The 27,869-nt window shown below is 39.1% G+C and overlaps 1 protein-coding gene across 3 annotated transcripts in view; it reads left to right on the top strand.

Moving 5' to 3' along the window:
- The window catches only part of SNX24 (sorting nexin 24), a 94,428-nt gene continuing 66,559 nt past the window's right edge, over window positions 1-27,869 (top strand). For all 3 annotated transcript variants that reach the window (XR_012042301.1, XM_072860410.1, XM_072860411.1), the window contains exon 1: window positions 1-80. Coding sequence is in view for 2 of the 3 variants with exons in the window: in XM_072860410.1 (XP_072716511.1) it covers window positions 21-80 (60 nt within the window). In the remaining variant the exon portion in view is untranslated. The remainder of the gene's footprint in view (window positions 81-27,869) is intronic.

The raw sequence follows: 27,869 nt of genomic DNA, 5'->3' as shown, positions 1-27,869 counted from the left end.
CCGGCCCGGCCCGGCCCGCCATGGAGGTGTACATCCCCTCCTTCCGCTACGAGGAGAGCGAGCTGGAGCGGGGCTACACGGTGAGGGGCGGCGGGCGGGGCGGGAGACCCCTGCGTCTCGGGGGGGCGATGTGGCGGCGGCGAGCGGGGGCCTCGCCGAGGGCAAGGCCGCCGTGCGGGTGCCGGCCTGAGGGGCCCGCGGGGTGGGGCTGCCGTGCCCTGTCCTGACCCTCTCGGCTCAGGAGGGGTGGCCTTGGCCCGTCGAGCATCTCCTGCCCCACGCGAGCTTCGTGCTCTGGAGCGGTGGCTGTAGCGACAGTGGCTAATGCAGCGTGGCCAGCGGGTGCGGGGAGGCAGCACTTCCTTGCCGCTTGGACCTGCTGAGGGAGTCACATCTGGGCGCTGGGTCCAGGTCTGGGCTCCCCAGTGCAGAGGGTGGAGCAGGTCCAGTGCAGGGCCAAACATGATGAAGGGACTGGGGCATCTCTTGTGTAAGGAAAGGCTGAGAAAGCTGGGGCTGTTCAACCTGGAGAAGAGAAGGCACAGGGGATCTCATCACTGTGTACAAATAATGTGAAGGGAGGGAATGAGGAAGAGGGAGCCAGACTTTTCTCGGTGGTGCCCAGTGACAGGACAAGTGGCAGTGGGCACACGCCAAAATACAGGGAATACCATTTAAATGTAAGACAAAACTGTTTTGTTACCGTGCAGGTGGACAAGCACTGCTACAGGTTGCCCAGAGGACTGTGAAGCCTCCATCCTTGGAGGTTCTCAAAACCTGACTGGGCATGGTCCTGGGCAGCTGACCATGCCCAGGGACCTGTTCTAGCTGACCCTGCTTGAGCAGAGGAGTTAGTCTACACAATTTTCAGAGGTCCTTTTCGACCTCAGTGGTCTTCTCATCCCATGGAGCTGTTGGGCTATAACACTTTTCCACATGTTGCTGGGTGGACACAGGGGATGCTCTGGACCAAAGCCCAAGGCGTTTGACTGAAGGTGGATATTCAAAGCTAGCTTCTTTTATTAAATGTATTCATTCATACTTCTGAGCTGTTAAGAAATACCAGGAAAAAAAATCTAATCCTGTAGAATTGCTGGAAGATTAATCCATGTAGGCGTAGTTGCCTGAAGCAAGTGCATTTCTCCCTTGCATCTACCTGATGCTAATGCTGTATATTCTTTGGTCCTCAGTACTGGCAAGTTATTTACAAGCCTTCTCTACCTGATGCTAATGCTGTATATTCTTTGGTCCTCAGTACTGGCAAGTTATTTACAAGCCTTCTAAGCCACTTTAGATGTGTTAATGTGGAAGTGTAACTGCATTAATATTTCTGCCTCTTAGTTGAACTTAAATGCAGGTGGTCCCCTGCAACATGTCTGTGGGATTTTGAGGAATGAAACTGGCTTTAAAACATTCCGATTGAGTGTGGTTACAATAGCATAGACTGATCCCAGCATGTCCCAGTTGGGCAGGTTAGTTGAAGCGACCAAGTGATTTCTGAGATGTGCACATTGCACAAATAGGATTTTTAACAGCAATATATATTTTTAGTATTTGTGTTTAGTGTGTTTTTTATTTCTTTAATAGTAATTCTGTCAGTGAATCCTGCTATCTAGAGGATTTGGGGGTTTAAATTTTACAAATGTTAAGCTGTGTAAGCTTCAAAGAAATCAGAAATGAAACTGTCTCTTTCTAGAAGTCTTTCAAGAAAATTATCCTGAAAGTGAAAATGATTATTACAGCACTGTGATTAGTACAGCACTGTTCCTCTCAGGTCACTGGTAATGAGTCAAACTCATGCGTCTGAAACTTGCTCTAGCTCAGTTGAGTTTGGTAGTTGTTCCTGCATGATTACTTTGCCTCTTCAATCAGATGAGGAGGGTTCTATACCACATCCCATACAAAAATTATCATGCTTTACACTACCAGATGCATCAGTTCAAGGATTTCCCTGACCATGAAACTGTACTAGAAGTCATAGCTAAAGTCCCTCTGGGTCAGGCATGCTTGTGGGAGACGATATGGAAGTCTGTTCTGATAATAACATGGTGTATTTCCTTTACGTTTTAAAGAGCTTATGGACTACGCACGAGCAAGGCTTATTCTAATCTAATTGTCAATTTGTTACATTGCTAAATAATTTGCATAAGTATTGTTCCAAGCATGAAAATTCATGGCCAGTGCAAATGAGTACTCTATAAGCCCTCCCTCTAGCAAAACCGAGGTTAATGAGAGCTTACCATTGCTCTGCACTGGCTAGGAAGATACTGTGTAGGCAGAGGTATTTTCCTAAGAAAAAACAGTAACATAAGATTTCTTTTGCATTAAGCAAAAAGGTGATTTCACTTGGATGGTTGGAGCTTGCGAATGTTTCCGTGTCCAGACCACATCAGCTCTCATTCTTTTGGACCTCATTATGTGGGGGTTAACAGTCAGAAGCTGTGGGTTTGGTAGATACTGCTATAAAATATGGGGATTGCAGGATGTTGAAGACTTTGTGATTAAGTAGATGTTTCACTAGTTCTGTACTACCTGAATCTAAGGAATTAGAAAAGTTGAGATAAGCAAAGAAAGTGACACTGGGAAGTACTGAATCTCTTTGAAGTGTAACCTTCAAATTAAAGGGAATATGTGCAGTCCTGGACTAGTGCAGTGTATCTGAGTGAAGTATGGTTTTTTCTATGATACTATGTAGGTAATTCAATTTCAGTTATTTTGCATCATCAGGCTTATGTATAGTATTAACATTTAAAACAGTATGGTGATGAAGGTCAAAGAAAGTTTTGCCTCAGTCTTCATTGGCAACCTCTCTTCCTACACCTCTGGAGTGGATGGACTGCAAGACAGGGACTGGGGGAGCGAAGTCCCTCCCACTGTAAGAGAAGGTCAGGTTTGTGACCACCTGAGGAACCTGAACATATATAAGTCTATGGGACCTGACAAGATGCATGCCAAAGTCCTGAGGGAATTAGCTGATGTAGTTGCCAAGCCACTCTCCATGATATTTGAAAAGTCGTGGCAGTCAGGTGAAGTCCCCAGTGGCTCGAAAAAGTGAAACATTGCACCCATTTTTAAAAAGAGTACAAAGGAGGACCCTGGGAACTACTGACCTGTCAGCCTCACCTCTGTGCCTGGGAAGATCATGGAACAGATCCTCCTAGAAGCTATGCTAGAGCACAGGGAGGACAGAGAGTAGATATGAGACAGCTAGTATGGCATTACCAAGGGCAAGTCTTGCCTGACCAACCTAGTGGCCTTCTGTGATGGAGTGACTAAATCAGTGGACAAGGGAAGAGCTATGGATGTCATCTGTCTGGACTTCTCTAAGGCCTTTGACACTGTCCCCCACAACATCCTTCTCTGTAAACTGGAGAGATATGGATTTGATGGATGGACTGTTTGGTGGATGAGGAGTTGTTTGGATGGTCGCATCCAGAGGATAGTGGTCAACTGCTCAATGTCCAGATGGAGATCAGTGACGAGTGGTGTCCCTCAGGGGTCTGTATTGGGACGAGTACTGTTTAATATCGTCATCAATGACATAGGCAGTGGGATCGAGTGTAAGCTCAGCAAGTTTGCAGATAACTCCAAGCTGAGTGGTGTGGTTGACATGCCTGAGGGACGGGATGCCATCCAGACAAGCTCGAGAAGTGGGCCTATGTGAATCTCATGAGGTTCAATAAGGCCAAGTGCAAGGTCCTGTATGTGGGTCAGGGCAAATCCCAGTATCAATACAGGCTGGGGGATGAAGGGATTGAGAGCAGCCCTGCGGAGAAGGACTTGGGGGTACTGATGGACGAAAAGCTGGACATGAGCTGACAATATGCACTATCAGCCCAGAAAGCCAACCATATCCTGGGCTGCACCAAAAGAAGGGTGGCTAGCAGGTCGAGGGAGGTGATTCTGCCCCCGCTACTCCGCTCTTGTGAGACCCCACCTGGAGTACTGCATCCAGCTCTGGAGTCCTCAGCAAGGAAAGACATGGGGGAGCAGGTCCAGAGGTGGGCCACAAAAATGATCAGAGGGATGGAGCACCTCTCCTGTGAGGACAGGCTGACAGAGTTGGGGTTGTTCAGCCTGGAGAAGAGAAGGCTCCGGGAAGACCTTCTTGTGGCCTTTCAGTACGTGAAGGGAGTTTATAAGAAAGATGGGGACAAACTTTTTAGTAGGGCCTGTTGTCATAGGACAAGGAATAATGGTTTTAAACTAAAAGAGTATAGATTCAGACTAGATACAAGGAAGAAATTTTTTATGATGAGGGTGGTGAAACACTGGAACAGGTTGCCCAGAGAGGTGGTAGATGCCCCATCCCTGGAAGCATTCAAGGTCAGGTTGGATGGGGCTCTGAGCAACCTGATCTAGTTGAAAAAGTCTCTGCTCATTGCAGAGGGGTTGGACTAGATGACTTTTAAAGGTCCCTTCCAACCCAAACTATTCTCTGATTCTATGATCACAGTAGTACTACTTTACACAGTTGATATTTTACTATTCTCTTTCCCGCAAGTGCTAACTTGCTCAGAATTAAAATGTTTTCTTCAAGTAGCTGAAACAAGGAACTATCAGAGATGATGTGATTAATAGCAGAAAAGGATGATGAAGCTTGGGGCAGATAGAAGATTGCTCACATGCTGGCTCCCCACCAGCCCAGTAATGTGCCAGGGGGTTACAGAGCGTGTCTTCTGCACTGTGACTGTCAGGGGTCATTGCAGAGAAACAGGGCTGAAGAAACAGGGTTTTTGAGAAGTGTGGTGATGGTCATCCAAGTTTCTTTGGTAGAAACAGTGATGGTGATGACCTCCTGCATGAAATGAGAGACTGGAAGCAGACTACTTCCTCTCTGCCGTGGCTTTGCATGGCTACCAAAACATGCTTTCCTGACATCTCCGGGTTTCTGGTTCCTTATCTTTAGCAGAACAGAATCCAGTTCCTCTTGGATTCAGGCTGCCACTGTGTGTTCCCACTGCCTGGAAAGGAAAAACACAAAAAGAGCATTTGTCCTTTTCTCTAAGGAAGCTCATTATCAACTTACTGGTTTGTTTTCAGCTTGTTTTCACTGAAACTTGTTTCAGATGATTTTCTTTTTCTCCTTGGTATGGCTAGGCAGCACTGGGAAAGTGGAACATGCAGAGACCCACCAACCATTGGCTAGCTGTAGAAGCAAAATGCAGTTCTGGGGAGAGGGTAGAAGTGACTTGCCACAGAAACTGGAAACTTCTCCCTAGCTTCAAAGGGAAAACTGCAGAGAAATTAAGAAATAGAAAGGGTGGGGTCTTGACCAGTGAAAAGTCGGTTTAGGGAAAGAAAATATTAGAAAGAAAAATGAAGGAGAAGTCTGTAATACAACACTTGAGATAGGGCTCTGTCAACAAAGTAAATGGGAAACTTGCTCCTTTCAGTCTTTGTTTCAGGAGCTCAGCTTTATTAAAGCACTGTTGCTCTGATATAAAACCCTGAGAGCCTTTTATCCACTCCTCCCCCCCCCAAAAAAAAAAAAAAAAGGCAGTAAACTTGCACTTGTTCCAGTTCTGTTTGGGGTATACATAAAATGGAAAGGAAAATGTCTGTTTTCCTTGCAGACAATTAGATTTCATTGTCAGTTTAAATTGATGACACCAGCTTCCAAACTATTGAGCCTGTGCTAATAAATGCAACAGTTGTTCATAATTTGGCAGTGAATGACCTTTAAATGTAGACGCTTACTAAGGATGTCCCTAGGGAACAATTCAACTTCGAAATGACACCCATGTGTTCTTGTTATCATTTACATATGCTCCCTTTGTCAATAACAGAATAATAAATACTAGTTAGATTTCTAAAGTTGATTCAGATGCTAGGAAACTTACTGAATAAATTAGTGTACATTTGATTTATATTGACCAAAAAAATTTCACAGTGGTATATTGCAGGTCAAGGTGACATACATTTAAATGTGTTGTAGAGCAGAGGGCATACTTGACTGACACATGTGCTTACTATGTTTTTAATTAGCACTTCCAATGCTACTCCCCAAATTGCTCCTGGACTTGCAAATGTTGTTGAAGTAAGATATGACAGGTAAGATCCTAAAGTACTCTGGATTTTTTGAAAGTCCATAGACTTTACCTCCATAGAAGAAATGGTTTAATTACTAGGCTATACTCTTGTTTATGGAAGCATAAAACTACAAGGACTTAAAGGTTGGTATAGCTTATATATTTCAGCATTCTTTACTGTTAAAGTAAACGTGCATAGAGTCAAAAAGGGAAGTTGTTAGATGTTCTTCCGTATGAAGCCTAGGAGTAAGCCACAATAGCAAGTGATAAATGTGAAAGATAAAGGGGGAATATTTGTAAGTATTGTGGTTATAAAGCATGGAGGAAGTAATTATGTGAATGAGTTTATGTAAAAACAGTTTGAAGTATTACTCTTCTAACCCTTTCACTGAGTCTCTGGACTGTGTGAACTTGCTAGTTTTAGAAAATCTGAACAGGCTCTCTGTACCTTGAGTATGAAATTTGCCAGTCTGAAGACTTCTTGCTTACCAGTCTGGCTTTTACAAGCTCACCAAGTGTTACGTTGTGTCACAAGTCCTATTGAAATCAGTGACAGACCAGTTACCCCAAGTTCAAGGAAGTTAAACAGAAATATTAGATCTGTTAGATCAATTAGACTTTTTTATTGTCTTAGTGTCTTCATAGAGAATTTTTAGATGTCCTGGTATGTCGACAAGGGAGTCAGAGTAGGTCTATACAGATACTTTTCTCTCTTACATGGGAAGATGAAGAGGGTAAAGATAACTTGACAGATGCCAATGATTCTGTAATGTCAGAAGAATGCTGTAAGAGACCATTGTTTGTTTCAGTTCCAATGAAGGAGCATGTATTAGTGGTAGAAATAGACCTGATAATTTAAGCCAAAGGTTGCTGTTACTGAAAATACTTTTTGTTGTTGTTAACTTGTGGATTTGTCAGCAGTGATGATTAAATTTCTTTCCTCCAGTCAGTTTTCCTGTTGACAGACTTTAAGTCAGTGATATGAAACTGACCACTTGGTATGCAATGGGAACTTCAAGAGTATAAAGTAAGACACAGAGAATTTTGTAGTGCACATGAAGGCAGCTAAGGCAGAAACTGGAAAAAGGTAAAACCAAGGTGAAAAACTGACTGAATGTGTACATAATAATCAGTTAAAGCTCTTTCCTTTTTTGTGTGTTTAATCTGCTTTGGCGTATAGACAGATTAGACAGAGACATACAGCTCCAGTGATCTCTAATTGTTGTGCAATTGCTCAAAACCCCCCTGATTCACAGTCATGAAATCCTAGTGGAAAGGGCTGTGTAAGATTTCTCTGAGCAAGAAATCACTTTTGATGTATTCCTGAGGGGGGGTTCAGCAGTAGAATATAGAAGCAGCAGCATGATTACCTATATCAATTTACCATCTGAAAGACCAAAAGTTGACACATTCTGTCAGTAAACCATAACTGCAAAACATCCATTACCCAATTCTCTCCCAAGATGAACTGATTTGCGGTTTTGATGAGAAAGTTACATTTTCAGAAAGATAGGGGGTAGCAGAGCATTCAAACATGCATCACAATAAAGATCTATTTGAATTCTGTTGAATCTTTGAGAAGTAGTAGTGGCAAAACTTTGTTAATAATATAATGCTACCAATGGAATTATTTCATCAGAGGGGTTCATGCTTAACTGCTCCTGCTGGTGTCTTCTGTCCGTATAGCATCAAGTCGTGATACTTATAAAATCTTGTCCACAAAGATAGTGTTAAGCATATGTACATTCTTTACTTCCCAGGAGCGAGACCACACCAGGCTTTAAAACGCAACATGAGGGAAGATATAATAGACTTCTCCATTTTTTTTATTACTGTAATGCACATTTTAATCGGTCTTTGAACTTTTTAATGCCTGATGTATTCATTCCAGGTTTAATTGATAATTAGTCATCATTGTCATGGCATTTATGAAGTTATCCTGGCATTTCAGTATATGATATCATTTTTATGTTAGGTGACTGGTGGGTCCTGAAGAAGCTGAAGATGTGTTTTTCATCTACAGCAGTGACTAGGTTATTAAATCAATTAAGTTAGTATTGCAGGAGCAGTTCTAGAAAGCTGTCCTTTTAATAATAGGTATTTATTTTTAGAATAACTGGAAACTTTAAATTACAGTTCTTCAAACCATTACGATTCAAAATTATCCATTGGAAAATACCACCAGATATCTACCCACTACAGCTTTTAATTTTTGCAGTCTTTGTGAAGAATGTTGTCTGCTTCTAATTTACATTAATGCATTCTTCTTGGCCTTAGCTGTCTCTCTTTTTAAGTTCCTTTGTGAATTTTTTATATGGAGGAATTTCAAGGATTGCTTGTGTGGAAGCTGAATATATGTAAATCTTAGTGATTCTTGTAATGATTGTCTTTGAATTCGCATGAAATAGGAAAGAAATCGATGGGACTTTATACTGCAGCTTAGTGACCTAATTGTGTTTCTTACTCAATAGGCCACTGAGGACAAAGTTTAGTCAGTCTCGACACAGCGTTGCCAAGGTGGAGAAAGGTCTTCCTGGTGCCCTGGCAGTGAGGAGAACATAGAGAAGACAGGCTTGTGTGACAGAGCACTTGGTGGTAGAGTTTCAGTGCTACATTTGAGTACAGTGGAAGTACTTACGTTAGGTATGCGCCATGGAAGTGTGCTAATGGAGGCTTTCCAGCTACTGTATTTTGAATACTCTTATTGTAAGCAACCATTACTTCTCCTGTTTACAAGAATTGTATGAGGACTTGTATCAACTTTTCATTTTCAGTTTTCTATAAGCCTGAACTTTCTGTGGCTTGGGGAAGGCTAAAATAGCATTTTGTAGAGCATTCTGGAAGGGGATTTTGATGACAAAGCAGAAGTGTCGTCATTCCCTTTGAAAGTGGTATTGTTATTTTTAGTGGGAAACAAAAGGAGACATCTATGTAGTCTGTTAACCAACTATTTGTTCTTAGATGTCCTGATGATAAAGATCTTGTAGCTAGAACATGGATACTCTCTTTCTGGGAACAGTCTGGGTTTTTTTAATTATTTCAACCTATATATCATGTTATAAGCATTTTGCATTTCATAAACCAATAAACATTGTGTGGTTGTTTGGTGTTTTTTTTTTTTAAATAAAGTACTTGGGGCACAACAGTAATGCTTGGATACTTTTTGGCATTGAAATAAGACAGGACAGAAAGAGCATACCATGAGAAAGGAGCACCATCTCCATTCCAGGTTCTAAACAAAAGATGTTTCCTCTCATTCCTCCTGTGCTGGTGCAGTGAGAGCTCCACCTCCTGTTCAGAACAACCTTCAGCTCTAAAAACGTATAAATAGGAAATCTGAGAAGACTCTTTTGGATGTGGAAGTGGCCACCAGTGTAGCTGGAGTAAGTAATTTATAAGAAATGACAGCCAAACCTCCACTGCATCTTCCATTTAGTATATTATTCATTTGTATGTCACAGTGTTTGTGGGTCCCAGTTAAGACCAGGCCCTCTGCGTGACAGTTGTTGAATTGTGTGCATGGTACACAGAGTTTCAAAAATCAGACTTGGAAGGGGTTGCCTAAACTTGGTAATAGTTGTTTGCCTGATGAGATGCTGTGAAAAGTAATGTCTATCCAGAATGATATTATTATTGTTTGACTACTTAATTCTTTAATATAGTGAAAATGGTATAAAACTTCTGTGAAAGTCTTTTCTCCCACTAGTCTACCTTGAAAACTGTGAGATAAGAATTACCGATCTTCATTATTTTATTTTTTATATTCCTTGTCTCCTCCTGTAATTGATTCACTTTTTAAAAATGGATTCCCTTTTTATACCAGGGCAGAAGGTATTCATGTGCTGCAGTATCTCCAAATTGGAAAATAATGAAATCTAAAGCTTTCCTATCATCTTTTACGTAAGGACAAACAAAGAATCTTGATTATGTGGTGAAACAATCAATTGTTCAGCGGCAAGTTTGTATTGATTACAGCAAACTGCTTTTATGAAAAGCGACCATATGTACTTCAGCTAACTGCCTTTACTTCTGGTCTTGCACAGGGTTCTGTTTCTTTGCATATAGATTCCCTTCCCTTCCTCTTTACTTAGTAATCAAGCTCTTTCTAGGAATAGGACTCCTTGGTCATGCATCTTCCTTGCAGTTAAGCTGCGATAGTAATTACAATCTAACTTTCTTGTTCTTTTGAGATGTGGAAACATAAGGAACGTGTCTTCATTTTAATCATAAATTAATGGACTAACAGATTTATAGTAATGTCAGGGAATGTTATAAAAATATTTACTTTGCTTGAAAGATGTGAAGAAATGGATATTCAGGAAAAAAATGCAAAACAGATTTCGAGTTGAATGCTATGCCATTATAGAATCAGAAAATATATTAGCCAATTGGTTTTCTGATTTCTTCCAAATTCTAAGAAATAATTATGTCCCTACATGAAACTCCAAAACAGTCCATTCTTAAAAACAAGTTAGAGAATATTTAAAAGCTAGGTTTTAATTAAAGATCCATTCTCCATCTTAAAGCCAAAGACCTAGCTTCCTTTTTTATGTTGTAGTGAGGGAGCATAAAAAGTCAGTAAATACTGAAAACATCTATTTTTGGTATTGAATAGAAAATGTCAGAGGCCTTTCCTTTTGCTGAGCGCTCAGAATGTGGATGTGGATGTGTGATTAGTAGGAGTACAATTTTTGCACTATTTCCTCTGCATGTTTTAAAAATTCCTGTTTGACACAGAGATTACAAAGCTCAAGTAGATTCTGAAGTACGGCTGAATATGGTTTTGTTTTTTTTTTTATTTCCTTTCCATATTTCTCCTCTGTATCAAAATCTGTTCCTGTGGTAGTTTCGATTTTACCTTCCCTTGGCAGAAATGTTACGATGTCAGACTTCCAGGTTTTGCCATAAATTCTTAGTGCCAGCTGGGAAGAGGGAAAGAATATTTTTAGATGTGTTTTAAAACAACTTGTTAGGAGTGTTGTTGAGGATGGTAATTGTCTCCTCTCAAATAAGACAATCCTTATGTTGGCCTGAATTAGAGTAAAAGTAGGAGATTATACTCTAAGTTCAGCACTTGCAGCTAGGAAGTCCTTTAACATTTTCGCTTTACCTTTTGGTGCCTACTTGCTACTATATATTTATCTGAAAAATAAACATAAGGAGAATACGTTAATGGGAATCAGAAACAATTTTAAGGTACTTGGTAGAATCATTTTTTCTCTACGTGGATTTAGTCTTCATATTTGAATTTTTCCTTTCCTACTAGATGGTTTGTATCTAATTGCAGCTTCAGAAAACCTCTACACATAGTTTTAAGGCTGAAAAAAACTGGTACCATCTGGTCTGTAATACAGAACTCTAAATTAAAAGCCTGATTTTTGCCTAGACTGTGGGAGGAGGAAGGGAATTTCTTCTGAAAGGCAACTGTTCTGTAAACTAAGGAAATGTGACTAGAAGTTAGTTCCTTAAACCATGAAAGCCACTGCTTTATCTTCCCCGCCCCCCCCCCCCTTTTTTTTAAGTGTGAATGTTATGAATGTCATTACTCTTTTTAAATTCAGTGTCCAGGATAATACTACTAACGCAAAGCTTTCTAACTGCCCAGGTATTTAAATAATACATTTTGTGAACTGATAGAGAAAATGCAGTTACTTTAGTTTTGAAGTGTATTTGGTGTCTGGGAAAGAACTGGCAACATGCTGCACATTCAAAACTATTTTTTGCTGCTAGACAACTAAATTGTCAAAAATTGCTGATTTGAAAGGGGGTAAAAACCTGCTTAAAGTAATCACAGATATAACTGTTATCTGTTAGGGGCTAAGAACTTAATGCCTCATTTCTCAAATGAGTTTTTACAATAACGAGATAGCTGTATCACACTCCTAAGTGAAAAGCTCATGAACTTGCCTGCGTGGTTATTTCCAACCTCTACTCTTCTAACAAGCTCCCAAAGTTGTTGCTTATAAAAGTGGAAAATGGACCTGATAAAAATGTTTAGTCTGCAGAGCTGTGTTTTATTTATCATATCACAAAAGAACAATGTTTTGTTGCATCATGGTCAAAATAGAAGCGACCTTGCTTGTTCATGAGTGCTCAAAGCCTAGAGATAAGAGGCAAAATAATAGAGTACAATAGAAAGAGTGTAGTGTAATTATTTGTGGCTTGTCAAGTGAAGCCCTCTCAGGCCCCAAGTGATTCAAATCTGGGAACTCTGCACAATTCTGTACACTAACCGTAGCCAGCATCAGAGAAATCTCACCCAGCTTCTCCGACAGTACTGAAATTGCATCAGTTTGTCATGCACTGAGCATGCCAGCTTCACACAATATCATTTGCTTGCAAATGGGCCTGGCCCCAACGCCCTGAGACACATTCTTTGGTATCTGACTCTTGGCCTGTGATTTGTCATGTCTCTAGTGCTATCGGCGTAAAGTAATTTTAATAGATTCTGATGGTTTGCTTGTGGAAGGTAAAGAATGCACTACAGATTGTGTCAGGTAGCTTTCTATGGCATGTAGCATGGTAGAGGCCCTCATGATGGTGATAGCCAAACAAAGAGTATGGAGAAATGAGAACCCTATTTTGAGTGGTATTTAACGCTCCCCTTCTCAACACCCTGCTCTGGACATCCTTGCTAACTCAGCAGGTTCAAGAACTTAGCAGCTCAACAAAGCAGTGTTATTTGTGCTTAAGAGTTGTTTACAGATGGAATATATAGCCAAAAATTGATGTCTTTTTTTCTCCCTATTCAAAAGGAAAAGAGTGTAAGACCTGTAAAAATGTTAATTAATTTCCAGAGACTAAACTGTATATATTTGTTTCTTGGTGTTTAACTCTGTATTAATTGTTTGGAGTTTTAGTACTCTCTAAATAACATCACTGGATTTTTTAGCAAGTATGTTCTTTACTGTAAAAAAAAAAAAGCTTGTACAATTTATACTGAAATGTCTTGTATAAAATTACATAAATATGGTCTAGAATATAGATTCCTGAATAATTTCTTCATAGATATTAATTGCAATAGTTAATTGACAATTATTGGGTTACTAAATCTTTGTTTGGAATAGTTTTCTTGCATTATGAAGTAAGTATGTGGCATTTTTTTACTCTTCCTTTGACACCACTGAGATGAGATTATTTTGCCATTGACAACTCTGATCTTTGCATCATTTTTTTAAGGTGACTTCCTTAATTGATTATTACTTTGGTGTTGGAGCCTGCAGCATAGCTCCCCAGAATTCTGCTGATACCAGTCGATTAATGTGAAGGTGTTAATGTTAGTGATTTCATCTAAGAAACATTCCAAACCATGTCAGTAATCTGTTCTTAAAAACTGCCAGATCATTGAATCTTGTTATTTTGAACATGTTAGTTTGGCTTAACAAGGATTTCTCTGCAGAGCCAAAAAAAAAAAATTTTAGTGAATCCTGTGGGAAGAGCAGGTTTTTATTCAATTGTTGTACATTAGTATAGCATACATGCACATGCCTTAATATTTAACAGACTGTTTTAAAATATGTTGTTATTAATATTTATAGTATCTCTGAGGAATTTATAAAAATGCTTGAGCACAAACTATTTCTTTTTCGTTTTACCGAGGGAATTTCTGACAGCAGTGTAACTCTGAGCACCCCGCTAGCAAGTCTGTGCAAGTCTGCCACTTTCTTTCCCACTGTAGCTTCCACATTTGTTAGCAGTTTTGCATAGCTAAGCAAAATTTTAAAATGAGCGTGCGTTTTTTCCTTTTCTGTTCTAAATATATTCAGAAAAATACTGTTGCGTTATACAGGTCCTCAGAAATTCTGAGTTAGGATCAGAACTCACTGTTCAATATTGCACATAAAAAGAAAGAAGGAAAGTTTCTTTTTAACTTGACGTAGACCAACTTTCAAAAGTATGTTTTGCTTTTATTTCTTGGTGGAGTTTTTTGTAGGATGACTTCTTAAAACAATGTAGATTTTTGAGATGTGCTAGCTTATGCGTATGTTATTTGTGCATCAGTAAAACAGCTCTGCCTTATTTCCTAGTTTAAAAATGTGGTTGGTTGTGGAAGGTACAAGTTAGTTGAATCCAGTGAGCATGCTGTTAACACAAGTTTTTTTTGTACTGAAGGCAATCTAAATCAGTTGTCACTAAGCAAACATCAAACCCAACAAAGTACTGTGGCCAGTGTAATCTCCTTATATTCAGGTAGGGACAGAACATAGACGTGCATGCACATACATTTGTTTGTACGTATGTGGGCACAGGTACACAGAATGACATGCATATGTCAACAATGGAAGGATTTATTGGGTTGTATTGCAGAGGGGTCTGTTTGAGGTCCTGTATGAGTCGATATTTTAATGACCTAGATAATAGAATAAGAGTGTCCTTATTTAAATTTGCCGTCAACACCAAGGTGGAAGTAACTGTGAACATGCTGGAGAACAAGAGTAGAATTAAAAATAATTTGGGTGAATTGGAAAGATTATTTAAGAAAGGAAAATGGTGTGCTAATTCAATAGGAACTGGTGCCAAGTGCTGTATTTATCAAAAATAATCAGTAGCATGGAGTAAGAATCCAACAGATTAGGTAACAGATAGTCCTGAAAGGATCTGGGGTTTATCGTGCATCACAAGATGGCCGTGTCACTGATGTCATGCTGTTGTAGAAAAGGCAAATGCATGTTGAGGTTTCAAAAGATGAATGTAAAAAAGAGATCAGTGATGAGGAGTGTATAGTAAGCATGGAGTGCCATGTCCAATTTTAGGTACTGCATTCTAAGAAACATGTGAGTGTATGGGAAAGAGCATCCACAGGAGAAGGCAGTGCAGGAGGAAGTATGACATGTCACACTGTTTTCTGGATCTCTGATCAGTGTGAAGAATGAAATACACCAAGGGCTGTTTAGATCAAAAAGAAAAACTGAGCAGGAACTTCGTAACAATCCTCAGTAACATAAAGAGCTGTTGAAAAAAGAAAAGAGGCAATCAGTCTGTGGATTGGAGGTGGTGTGGTCCTATGCTGTGCAATTCCCTGTCCTATCCACCAGAGGTAAGGAAGACTAATTACAAAATGGTGCTGAATAATAAAGATACTGCAGCACCAGAAGACCCTTCAGGAGCAGGGTATGGAAACTCTGTCTGTACGAGGCTTAGATCTTTCTGTTGAGAGTAAGAAGTATAGTTGCTCCTGCCTGGAAGCAGCAGGGTGAGCCAGATAACTCCCAGAAATACAGAGCCAGAATAGGCCTGAGGTCTTTCAGTACTGGGAGATAATATGCAGAAAACCCATGTAAGCAAATTGTGTGGACGTTCTGAAGCCCAGCTGGCCGTCTCCCAGCAAAGTCATCCTCAAGCTTCTTTTTGTGAGCCTCCCTTGACACTCAGCAATTGTCTTTTGAGTTATTTCAAAAAATTTACCTATATCCATCCCCTAACCTCCTATCACTTAAATTCTATGGCTTTCTAAAACTCTTGAGAGTTCACCCAAGTAGCTCTGTTCTCTTCTCCTGGGAACTGCAGGAGTATCTCATAGTGGAACAGTTGCTGAAACAATGATGAGCTTCTCCATCTCTGTGTCTGCATGCAGGAGAAGAAACATCACTTGTTAGTTTGCTCAAGAGAGCCTTTTGCAAGGTCTTCCTGGGAGGTAATCATTCTTTTCTGCTCCCAGCTTTAAATTTTGGCATGACAGCAGTGCTTGAAGTGGACTTGTCACATCAGATTTTGTTGGGTTTTTTTGCTTTTTTAAACACTGCTAATATTATTCAGTAAAGCATTTGTGTTCAGTGTGCATCTTATTTAGTACTTCAGAATTGGAACAACTGTATCTGTTTCCATAACTGTAAATGTACATAGCAATGAAGGAAGGTGCAGAATATTAGGGGCATCTCCCTCTGTAAGCTAGTAAAGAAACTGCAAAAATTCCGTGCCACTCTAACCTCCGTACACCTCTTCCTATGTATAATATCAGCCATAAAATGAAAGCTTTCTAAATGTTTAAATTGCTAGATGGGTAGCTTATTAAGAGGTGGCTAGACTGGTGGCTTAGCTGTGAAGCAGAAAGCAGCACAGGGGCCAGAGTGACAGGAGTACTGATCAGAGCTCTGTGTCTCCAACCCCAGTCCAGCCCTTTGTCCTCATCTGTCTGTTAAAAAAGGAGACAGGTACATTTTTATAGGAGGGGAAAGCCATGCAGGAGCCATTCCCAGAGTTAGCACCTGAAGAGCACAGACGTGTTCCACCTCAGTCCTGTCTCATCTGAAGAGGCATGAAGGTAGACTGTACAAGTCTGGAAAGTTAGAAGGCTCTTCAGGTTTACTAATGACAGAGATAACAGAACAAAGACCAAGTGGTTTGTGCCACTTACTCCCAAATATTTTCAGAAGCTGATCAAAGAATTGTATTTTTCAAAAGAGTATTTCAGGGAGATTTGTAGGGCAACTATTGTTGCCACTTTACATACCTTTATCTGCAGAATTTACTGGAGGTATCACCTGATCTTGCATTGGTTGATGAATTAGTCAAGCACGTATTTTTAACTTTGTGGGATGAGCTGCTGCTCGTCAGTGCGTGCTTCGGTGCTCAAAGATCAGTGTCATCTCCTTTTCCTGATGTTTCTTGCATGTTCACTGGTAATGCAGACCTTGTCTCTGCCATGATGCAGGGGGTATTATGTGATGACTCCCAGCAAAATTCTTGCGTGCTTGTTCCCATGTGCTTTCTGTTGGGCACTGGTGTGCTCCATTGCATCACAGACCGTGTACTTTGCCAGAAGACGCAGACAGAGCAAGGCAATACAATAGTGCTCCACCACCTGCCACTCTAGTCCTCTCTTACTCCTCTTAGCCAGAGACATCCACACATAGTTTAGCTTCACTTAATTCTTGATGTATATAATTCATTTATTGCTTATGTAGCTTCTTGCCCTTAACACCAAGGAAATCACCAAAGAATCTTCTGCAGCTCCTGCAAGAGTAATGCCTTAAAACCAGAAGGCTTGGTGCAAAATGTTAGGTGTACAGAAGTATGGTGCTGTGCCTCTGTCCTGAACACTAAATATAAACCCCTTGTATTTCCCTGCTTTCCTTGGTGTTAGCAGAATGTTTGACGCTAACTGATTTAAAAATCCCTAGTATGCAAGAATCATGGTCGCTAACAAGGAATGTGATTACAGTGAAAAATGTTTATTCCCCATAGCTCAGGCAGACAATTCCTATATTTCTTAAGGTAGCAGGGTGAGGTTATGGTGAGCAGTGTGGTAAGTAGCCAACATGAGTCAATGTTTACTCAGTCCCCAGTTACAAACCCATTTGTACCTCCTGCATTACAACAGTTCTTCATTTCTAGTTTGTAGATAGTAAAGCATGATTCCATTTACAAATCGTGAGCAGACTTGCAGAAGAGCATTGGGGACTAATTTATCGTTCCCCAGGGAAGGCAAGTTAGTAGCCAGGTAACCTGTTTGATGGCTGACATACATTGACGGTCAGCCTTTCGGAGGCGTCAATGCTGGATCACCCAAGCACTGGAGACAGCACATTTAACTTTGATTACTGACTAACATCCAGGCCTCTTGGGTGGTTTTAACCTGAGAGCTCGGTGCATGCACACTCTGCGCAGCCTCTAGCAGGGGGCAGAAGAGACAAGGTACCATGAGAGCATACTCTGAGAAGGAGTTGAGTGTGGAAATCTCCAAGTCAACTAGATATGCTCTTACACCCATGCAGTCACAGCATGGCTTTGCACTGCTGTACAGAGATCAGGGCTTTGAAACTAATACAGATAAAAAGCTGTAGTTTGATCAGAGCAGCCTACTGATGTAGTAGTATGTCTGGTACTGAAGCTGGCTTGGCAATAGCTTTGGCATTGCGTTACTTTCTACTGCCACAGAGAGTTAGTAGTTTCTAATAGGCTTAGGATATTAGAAGTCTAATAGAATTCTCTTCGTGTAGACAGCTTGGAAACATAAAAAGTCCCCTTTCATAGAATCAGAGAATGGTTTGGATTGGAAGGGACCTTTAAGAATCATCTAGTCCAACCCCCTGCCATGGGCAGGGACATCATTCACTAGATAGGGTTGCTGATTAGATCCAACCTGACCTCTAGCACTTCCAGTGATGGGGTATCCACAACTTCTCTGGGCAGCCTGTTCCAGTGTCTCACCACCGTCATCATAAAAAAATTCTTCCTTATGTCCTATCTAAATCTCTCCTCTTTTTGTTTAAAACAGTTGCCCCTTGTCCTGTCACTACAGGCCTTAGTAAAAAGTCTCTCTCCATCTTTCTGATAAGCCCCCTTTAAGTGTTGAAAGGCCACAATAAGGTCTCCCCAGAGCCTTCTCTTCTCCAGGCTGAACAACCCCAATACTCTTAGCCTTTCTTCATAGGAGAGCTGTTCCAGCCCTCTAACCATTTTTGTGGCCCTCCTCTGGACCTCCTCCAACAGGTCCATGTCTTTCCTGTGCTGAGGGCTCCAGAGCTGGACGCAGTACTCCAGGTGGGGTCTCACCAGAGCAGAGCAGAGGGGCAGAATCACCTCCCTCGACCTGCTGGCCACCCTTCTTTTGGTGCAGCCCAGGATATGGTTGACTTTCTGGTCTGCGAGCGCACATTGCTGGCTCATGTCCAGCTTTTCATCCACCAGTACTCCCAAGTCCTTCTCCGCAGGGCTGCTCTCAATTCCTTCATCCCCCAGCCTGTATTGATACTGAGGGTTTCCCCAACCCAGGTGCAGGATCTTGCACGTGGGCTTGTTGAACTTCATGAGGTTCACACAGGCCCGCTTTTCAAGCCTGTCAGGGTCCCTCTGGATGGCATCCCTTCCCTCTAGCGAACCAGCTGCACCACTCAGCTTGGTGTTTGGTTCAGTTCTGTGTTTAGATGGCACTTACAAGGCCTGGGATCAAACATGAGCAAGACCGACCACAACAATGCTGGAACACTTGCTCACTGAATAGTGCTAAGTTCTTGAGAAATAAGTTTTTAATTATCCCTTGAGGTATTAAGCCCAACGGGATTGATTTAAGTTGTACATGGACAACATTATTTCTTGAATTCCCTGACTTTGGAGTGCTCTCAGGGTTCTTTTGTTGTTTTGGGTTTTTTTTTTATGTAATAATGTCTAAATTTATACTTTTACAGTGGATGTTGTAGTACTCTGTATTTCAGTGAAAACAATAGCAAAGTTCACTGTATAGTTTTGGAAAAAAAAAAAGCCGAGTTACAGGCTTCTTAAATGTTTTATAGCATGTCACTGTTTTTTTTTTTCTTTTATTCTCCTTTGTGTAACATTGTAAATATTTAAATATGGCTCCCAAAAATAAAATCCCTATAAAATGTTGAGCTCCTGTTGAAGGCTCTAGGGATTTGGTGTGCTAAGTTAGAGCTGGTTGAATGCATTTTAAAAATAACTTTTGGCTGTAATTGTTCACTTCAACAACTTTGACTAGTGGTCAGAAGTAAGAGGCAGGGTGCAGGCCAGCCTACTGATGACCACTGAGAAGCTCCAAGGTCCAGGTTGTGCCTCCGGGTTCCAGCTACTCCTGAGCAGCTGGGATGAGGGATGACTTTTGTAAGCTCCCAGTATGAGCACGTATTGAGCAACACTGGATTGACTTGGTTTAGATGCAGTGGAAACATGCAGTCACTACAGAATATTCCTTTTAATTTGCAGGGATATTGAAGCAGAGAGAGAAGGTTGGATTTTGATTTCTATTGCTTAAGCTTTCTAAGCAAAGTTTCCTTCAGGAGTGGGAATTAGCACTGCTTGCTCTTACTAGGTTCTTGGAATTAATCCTGGCTGAAATGGAGTCAGAGGCAAATGTTTGTTCTGTTTGGTCAATCTCCTGCACGTTTTATGTTGTAATCATATATGTGTTATTAAAAAGCCCAATGGTCAAAGAAATGCACTTAGAATTCACACTTAGCATAAGTTTTGCTGTTTTCTAGTTGTTGATCCCAGTTGGGTACTGATTTCACACATAAGTGTGTGTATATGTGCCTAATATATATATATATATATATATATTTGTAAAAAATAAGAGAACATTCAGCACTTCAAATAAACAGCCATACTCTTATTTTATTAATCTGAGTGTACTCATATTACTGTTAAGATCTTGAACTGATTCTCCTACATTAACTGTTTAAATTAATAAAATAATGTATTAGGTGATAAAGTGTGTGTATTACAGAGCATATTATTGGTTACCTGGCTTATTAGTTAGTTGTGTATTAAAGCAGACAGTATTTAGACAAATAATTAGATACTTCTGTGACCTTACTTTTTATGTATAAAATAAAATAGTGGCAAGCACAGTCTGATTCATGGGGGCTTATTGTCATAATTGCTATTCATGTTTAATTGGCAAGGTACAGGAAGTATACATTTTTCTCATTTAAAACATCTAGTAGACTGAAGTTTGTTTCTTCTGGGTGTTTTTTAAGAAAATTTTTGGAAAAAATCAAAACTCTTCATAATAACGTGGCGTCAGCTATAGATACTGGTATATGGTAAAGAGTCTTTACAAGCCATTCACTTGATTATTTTGTTATCATAAATAACAAAGAAGAATGAATGTTTAAAAGTCCATAGAAAGCACTGGAGTATTTTTGCCTCTACTGAGTTATTAGTATTAGTCATTCTGTAACTTGAATAAGGTGTGCATGCTCTTTATCTGAGGATTGTCCATGTATGTTAGCTCAGGTTCACTCCTTGGAGTGATGGTTTTTGTCAGCTTGTATCTTTGCTGGGGTGCCTAGCAGACCAGTAGGGGTCTCTCTATGCATTGAATTTAGGAAATATGTAAGTCATGTTAATTAGTATGCTAGCACACTTGAAAATAATAAATCCTAAAGGAGAATTTTACTCAAAAAACAAACTTTAAGACCATTTTAACAAGTCTGTCGGAAAGATACCAAGTTATGTTTTTCCTTCTGAAATGTGCATCTATTAAATGAAATAGGTGGCTGATAATATCCTGCTCTTCTAAGTCAGGCAGTTAATTGTGCAACTAGTTGATAATCAATGTGGTCACTTTGAACCAATATATAAGATCCATACGTTTCTAGTTTTTCTGTAGTGGCAGTGTTGTGAAATATCTCTTTCCCTCCTGCCCTCCCCTAAAATCTATATCTTAGGATTTGAAATGTTTTCTGTATAAGGTTGAAGAAAGATGAAAGGACATAAGCATCTTAATCCTTTCGTAAATGGTGCATTTATCCAGTTTTAAATTAAAGATGAAGACGGAGATTTGTTGTTTGTAATACTTTCATTACTGAGATTTCTTAACGAGGGATGCATTGCACATAATTAGATGGAACTAGCTATGCTGTTTATTTTCATATCCCTCCCATGATGATCTCTTCTACACTTATTGCAGTAGTTTCTGTACATGTGTTATTCTGTGCCGCAGTTGTGCCTTCAGGAGCTCACATATGGATCTTGAGCCTTATTTCAAAAGACTTTGAAGCCATTGAGAATCTTCAGTGTAAGTGGTCTGTGAAGAAAGCCCTGTTTTCCAGGAAAGACCACCCCAGTCTGGTGCCCTAGCTGAGATCCAGGACCTGACAGTTCAGTTTCTGATTCAGGCGAGTCACAGTGGTCTGGTAGTTTGCTTCAGAAAAGCATGGAGAACCACGTGGAGTCAGGTGAAACTGAGAAAGAGAGTAAGAGCGTATTTGTAATACTCATAGTCTTTGCTTCAGAGGCTGCCTGTAAGGTTAAAGTGGTCAATTTCTGTAATACTGGTACAACAGCAGACGGGAGCAGAAAGAGGTAATAGCAAGATAGTAGGCAGCAGCATTGCTTGTTTTTCTGTGCCTGCTGAGATTTGCTTAATTTGATTGATGAGCAGTATCTGAAAACTTGTGCTGATCACTTTTGCACACCTTCCACTCTAACATGAGAACCAAAGATCTGCACAAGTGTCTGTCTTTCTCCCTTTTTTCAATGAATTGGTTGAAATTCTAGTTATATTGGTAATTTGTGCATTATAATAAAGAATATCTTTGTTTCTTCCTTTCCTTAACTGTCGTCTCTTTACTAAGAGTTGTATAGCATGGGAGAGAGGGAACGGTGGAGAAACAAGTGGTGGAAAAGAGTATCAATCTTTTCCTTGTATTCTTATTTTATAAAATATTATTTTGCTTCATTAAGTATTCTAAAAAGTGATATCTTGCAAGCACAGAAATGTCTTCATATGACTATGATATATTTTTGATGGGAACAGAATAACAAATTTAGTAATCCCGTAACAAAAAGCTGTGAGCATCTTTTCAGCAAATGTTGCTTGAATTAACAAAATTACTTCAGCTTCAGTGTAAGTATTTTCTAGTGTAGCATGAGACTACTTGTTTTTCCTTCTTCTAATGTTTGTTCTCTGCATTGTAGCTTAAGTCATTGTAGCTTAAGTGAATCAGCTTTTCTTGATTCTCTCTGCCCCCAGGTATACTAGTTGTTCTGGTCATCTAAGCTTAAAATATTTTAACACCTTTATATGTAGCCTTTATTTCTTCAAAACTGATCTATGAAACAAAAGCTTGCTCTCCTTTTCATCTGAAATACATTCTTATCTTATATTATGCTTATCAAAACTCTAAAAGATTGAACATGTAAATATTTCTACCTCTTCAGTTGATGAGTATGTAGCAAAATTCTGCAGTGGCTGAAGTTAATGGTATGTTGTTAACATGGTAGCAACTGAGATTATTAGTTTCATTAGATTATTATTAGGTTAGGTAACCCTAATAGTTACCATAGCACATAATACTTAACATGACCTATATATGATTTATTCTGATGGTTAATGATAAATGAGTAGTGATAATTGGGAGATTACAGTATGTTTTTTTAAAAGGGAATATTTGGTTAGGGCAAATGGTTGTTGTATTACTCGGTGATTAATTGTATTACTTTCTGCAATTTTTTCTTCAGAAAGCCTATCCATTCCAGTGTAGATTGAAATAAGGCCTTCCAGGAGAGTTCAGGGATTTGATATGAATTAGGAATATGACAAAATGTCAGCATATTCAACTATGCTTTCAAACAGCACTTGGTGAATGAGATACAAGAAAAAAAAAAACTGAAATCCTTTTGCTTCTTCATCCATGGGGGAAACATGCACTCATCTCTCTTCAAAACATATCCAAAGAATGGTTTTTGAAGTATGTTGACAAGATCACCAAATTTGTATGTTCAGACCAGATAAAGGGAACAGGTTCCACGATCTGAGAAGATAAAAATATTTTATCACTTTATTGACTGAAACAATGTTTCTGTAGTTTTAAATGACTGTGTGATTCTTTTTTTCTCTATGTACTGCTTTTCTGTACATACATTATAAATTTTGATTCTATTTAGGCTTTTTTTTCTTAAATCACAGATGTAACGATTTACCTTTTTTAAACTCAATCTCATTTTCAGGTACACTTGTACTTAACTTAAAAAACTTAAAACTTAAAAAAAGTAAAAATTAGTAAAAAAAAAATTAAAGAAAAACTGTTCACAGGCCCAAACATTTAGTAATATAACTGAGAACTGATAACAGTTGAGCCACCTAGGCAGAGTGAAAAGACTTGTTACAACCTACTGTAGTAAATGTTGTACTGGTTTTGGAAGTTACTGCTTGTATACTGAACTTCGTACAGGACACAAATTGGTCATTTTGCCAAGGAGCAGTGTAAGAAGACTGAAGCTGGAGGAGGGAGCAAAACGTGACATGGAAGTGCACTGCAGGAGTTGTCATAGATCCTTGGTGTGGGACCCTTTTGAATGATGTGCCTTCAGTGCAAAGATGAGCCCCTGCTCAAAGGAGCCCTCGTAAGCGATGTTTCCCAATGGAAAGATCGGGTTATGTGATGCAGGTTGTAGTGTCTCATGCTTTGGGATTCAATATAGCAGAGAGAGAACTGTAAATTACTGCAAATTAGTAAACATTGTGTTTGTGACTACATGCATTTGTTTTTCTTAGTCTTTCAGGATTCCTTTTAAAAATGTTACGTCCTTGGTTTATTGTAAACCTTTTATAAGACAACAGCCTATGGCACTTAAATCCATATTTCTCCACTAACAAAGATGCCTCTGATGCATAATGAGTCCAAAAATTAGTTTTTCTTTTGACTTTGACTTTAACTCCATTGGGTTTAACTAGGAAAACAGAAAAGTCATTGCTTCAGCTTAGTATGCCTGTCTAGAAAGAAGCGATGATACTGCTACAGGCATGCTTTGAGCAATGGCGTGGGCATTTACCCAGTTCATATATCCCTGTCATAAAGAGTCAGTTTCGGTTCTTTTGAAGTCAGATGCAGTGATGTAGGCTTTCTGTGAATTATTCACAGGGAAGAAAAAGTCTTCTGTCTCTTCTAAAATGGAAATAAATGCTTGTGATGTATGTTTTCCTGTAATGAAATAAAGGAATATTAAAATAATGCCCTAAATATGAGCAAGTCATTTAGATTGTTTCATGCTGCAGTTAGGATCTGCTTTAGGAAAATAAAAGCTGAATCTAAAAGGAATTAAGTAGTAACATTATCTGAAATGTGATTTTATGAGTGAAAGTCATTTTATGTTATCTAAAGATTGAAAGAGCAAAGTGTGTTTATTATAATTCACTTTCAAATTCTGCACGTCCTCTTTGTATCCATATGTCAGCAGCCTGTCATACAGTCTCTGTTTCCAGTCCTCTTGGCTCCTATTCTGTTGCAGTGGAAATGTGTGGCTTCTTGCTTTTCCCATAAGAACTCACTCCAAGGTATGTCCAGCAAAATTTGGGAATTATTAATAATGAGTAGAGTATCCTTGATTTTCAGGGTGACTCAAAATATATTAACTTCACTGAATGAAGAGACATGTTTCTTGTGCTTTGGATAGATACTTTGCACTTCAAATAAAGCAAACAGTTCTAGATCCAAGGTTAATTTGAAAGTAGGTTCACTTGGCTTTTTTGTTTTTTTCATAATTGGTTATGAATTGCTGCCATTATCAGTATCAGTGTCAAGGCTTTGAGCCCAGATATTTGTGCATATCAGACAACTGAGATGAAGAGAATTTCCTGTTTTCTGTATAAGCACAAAGTACAAGAACCAGACTTGGAAAGGACAGAATGTAATTTGTCTGCAACTTCTTGTCTAAAGATATTCTTCGTGATGATTTTGAGTTCTTATGAATAAAAGGTTATGTAGTAAAGGATTTTATGGCAGAAATGCATAAGACTTCTTTCTCTTTGTTTTCTCGGTTTAAAAAAAAGTCAGTGCTAAAATAAGTTTCTTAAATATACATAAAATAGCATCCTATCTGTACTGTCCATTGTCTGGAGTACTTCCTCTTCCCTTCCCACTAACTTCAAGAAGATTACAGAGAGTTTGCTTTTCAGACATTTGGCATCACATACATTGAGTGTGTGATGTTTTTTTTATCTTGTTTTCCCCTTAAATCTGTACATATTAAATATGCATATTTTTGTGTATGTGCAGACAAATGCTGACAGGTAACCATAGTATCTGAGATGACACAGTTTCTGTTAGTTGTGTACCAAGCTAGCTGTGGAAAAATGTTGAAGATATATTTGAAAGCCATTTGGTAAGATTAAGTCCTTGGTTTCATTTTTCTGAATCATTGTAAATATTGGCTTCTGAGCTGAAATTTCCCATCACAAGTAATTAGTACACATTGAGATTCTTCTTAAGTTTCAGTGAGATCAATTCATCTGCTTCTGAGAAAAAAACAAAGGGAAAAAAGTGTTTTGCCAGGGTTAATAAAATAAATTCAGTCTTGTAACTGTGGTACTGCTTTTTTTTTTTTTCTTTGGAGTAGAAATTGGGACATTTTATTAGAGTGGGATTTTATTAGAGTGGGAAAAGTAATTGCTCTGTATCTGGAACTCGATCCAAACTTAGCCAGATGACCTCTGAAAACCTGGGTTTACCCCAAGGTTTTTTTTAGTCTGAAAGCAAAATTCTCCTAGATTTTTTGCAGCAAGTGCATTACAAGAACACCAAGAAAAGAACAAGACACTTCTAACAGTTATTCTTTTTGTCTGAAAGAAGTTTCAGTGATACGACTGAACTGAAAATAGCAAGACTGCTGTCATCTTTTTACTTTGTTAATAAGTCGTATATAGGATAGTCCATGTTGTTTCTACTGAGAAATAGCAGAAGATGTACTCTACTTGTTTAAGGCATAATTCACTTGCATTTCTCTGTTATTTTTAAAACTTGGATTTCTCTAGTTATGTAGGACTTGGGTTTAGTCAACCTCTTGTTTCGTGCTGCTTGTCTAAGTCAAGGAATAGGAAATGCCTTCTTTGAGAACTGAGTCATTTATCTCTTTCCCCTTGAAATGAAAATAAATTTCTGAGTGTCTGAGGTGGCCACTAGTTTTGTTTTGAATCTGAAAATTGTTTTCAATTATAAGAAGTTAACCTGAATGTAAGGCTTAACTTAGAAAGGCTGAGCAACACTTAATCATTGTGAAGAGCTGCATTTGGACCATTGGTATCTTTTCCCCCTCTGGATTTTTTTCTTTGAAACAAAGACCTACTTGCTCCTGTCCACTGTAAGATATGAAATGGAAAGCAAGTTCTTCTGAGGTCTGTGGTGTGATCAGTGTACCCCTAGAAGTTTCATGATTTCAAGTTATTCGGGTACTTCTTGTAACATGCTGGCTTTTTTGAATCACTGCAGTTTACTTTGTGCTAAAATTGCTTTGAGTTTTCCAGTTAGATTGCTAATGCAAACATAGATTCTGTAAGGAATGGTTGTATACTGCAATCATATCCTTACAGGTTACGCTGTGGAAAATGAGTTTACATTGATGTGGTTTTCTACTCAAGATAACAAAAAGAAGAAAGTAATAAAAATAAGAAAATGAATATTTTACCTGCAGGACAGTTTGCGTGGAGAGCCTCTGTCCAAGAATTCTTCAGCACTTAAATCAATACAGTTTGAAAGACTCATGCAAGTTGATAGAATAACCTCTGAAATACTAATCATCAGTTATCACTTCCATTGGGAAACTGTACCAGTCCCAAGCATAAAAATGGTCATTTAAAATGTCTTTACTAAGCAGCACAGAATTCTACAGAACTAAATCTCGAGTAGATCTGGCTCCCTAAATGGTAATTCCATCTTTTTTTAAAAGGTCAGCTCAATTAGATTTTGGCAAGATTGAGTCTTCAGTGTCTCTTAGTATATTCATCAGGACACGTTGGCTGGTAGTTTGCAAGTGTTTATGAGCAAAACAGGTTAGTAATACATTGGTACCAGTACAAATAGATTGTCCTCATCACCACATAGACAAAACACTCATGAGAGCTGTGCAATTCTTTAAGCACTAGTGGCATGATATAATGAAGTTGTATTCCATTAAGCACTTGTATACAAGGGAGCAAAATGTCATCACCTGAGTGTGGCTGCATTTCTATGATACAACCTCATCTGTTCCGTCAACTAGTTTTGCTCTGATCAATAATCAGTTTTCTGTGGCCTTTCACTACTGTCAGATGTCGTTGAATGATGTAAATACACGTCAGAAACTAGAAACTTGACAGCTCACCTAGACTAAAGAGAGAAGTGTAGGAGGGGGTGTACTGCTGGGATAGACAGAAATGACAGCTGATGTCTGCTGTGTATAAATGATTTGATATTGCTACAGACAAGATTTTTCATTTTCCATAAGCATGCTACAAAATTACTGTGGCTTGTACAAGTCAAATCATTCAAAAAGACTGAAGAGAAAAAAAAGTCTTTTTATATTACAGGACAGCACTGAGCACAATGTTTTAAATGGCCCACTTACAAGTTACTCTTATTTTATTCTTGTCTTTTGATACTAAATCTTGGGTCCCACCTGCAG

This window comes from Ciconia boyciana, chromosome 4 (genome assembly GCF_034638445.1).
Source record: "Ciconia boyciana chromosome 4, ASM3463844v1, whole genome shotgun sequence".
Classification (NCBI taxonomy): Eukaryota; Metazoa; Chordata; class Aves; order Ciconiiformes; family Ciconiidae; genus Ciconia; species Ciconia boyciana.
The sequence above is the reverse complement of the archived record's forward strand: the minus strand, read 5'-3'. Positions and strand labels throughout refer to the sequence as shown.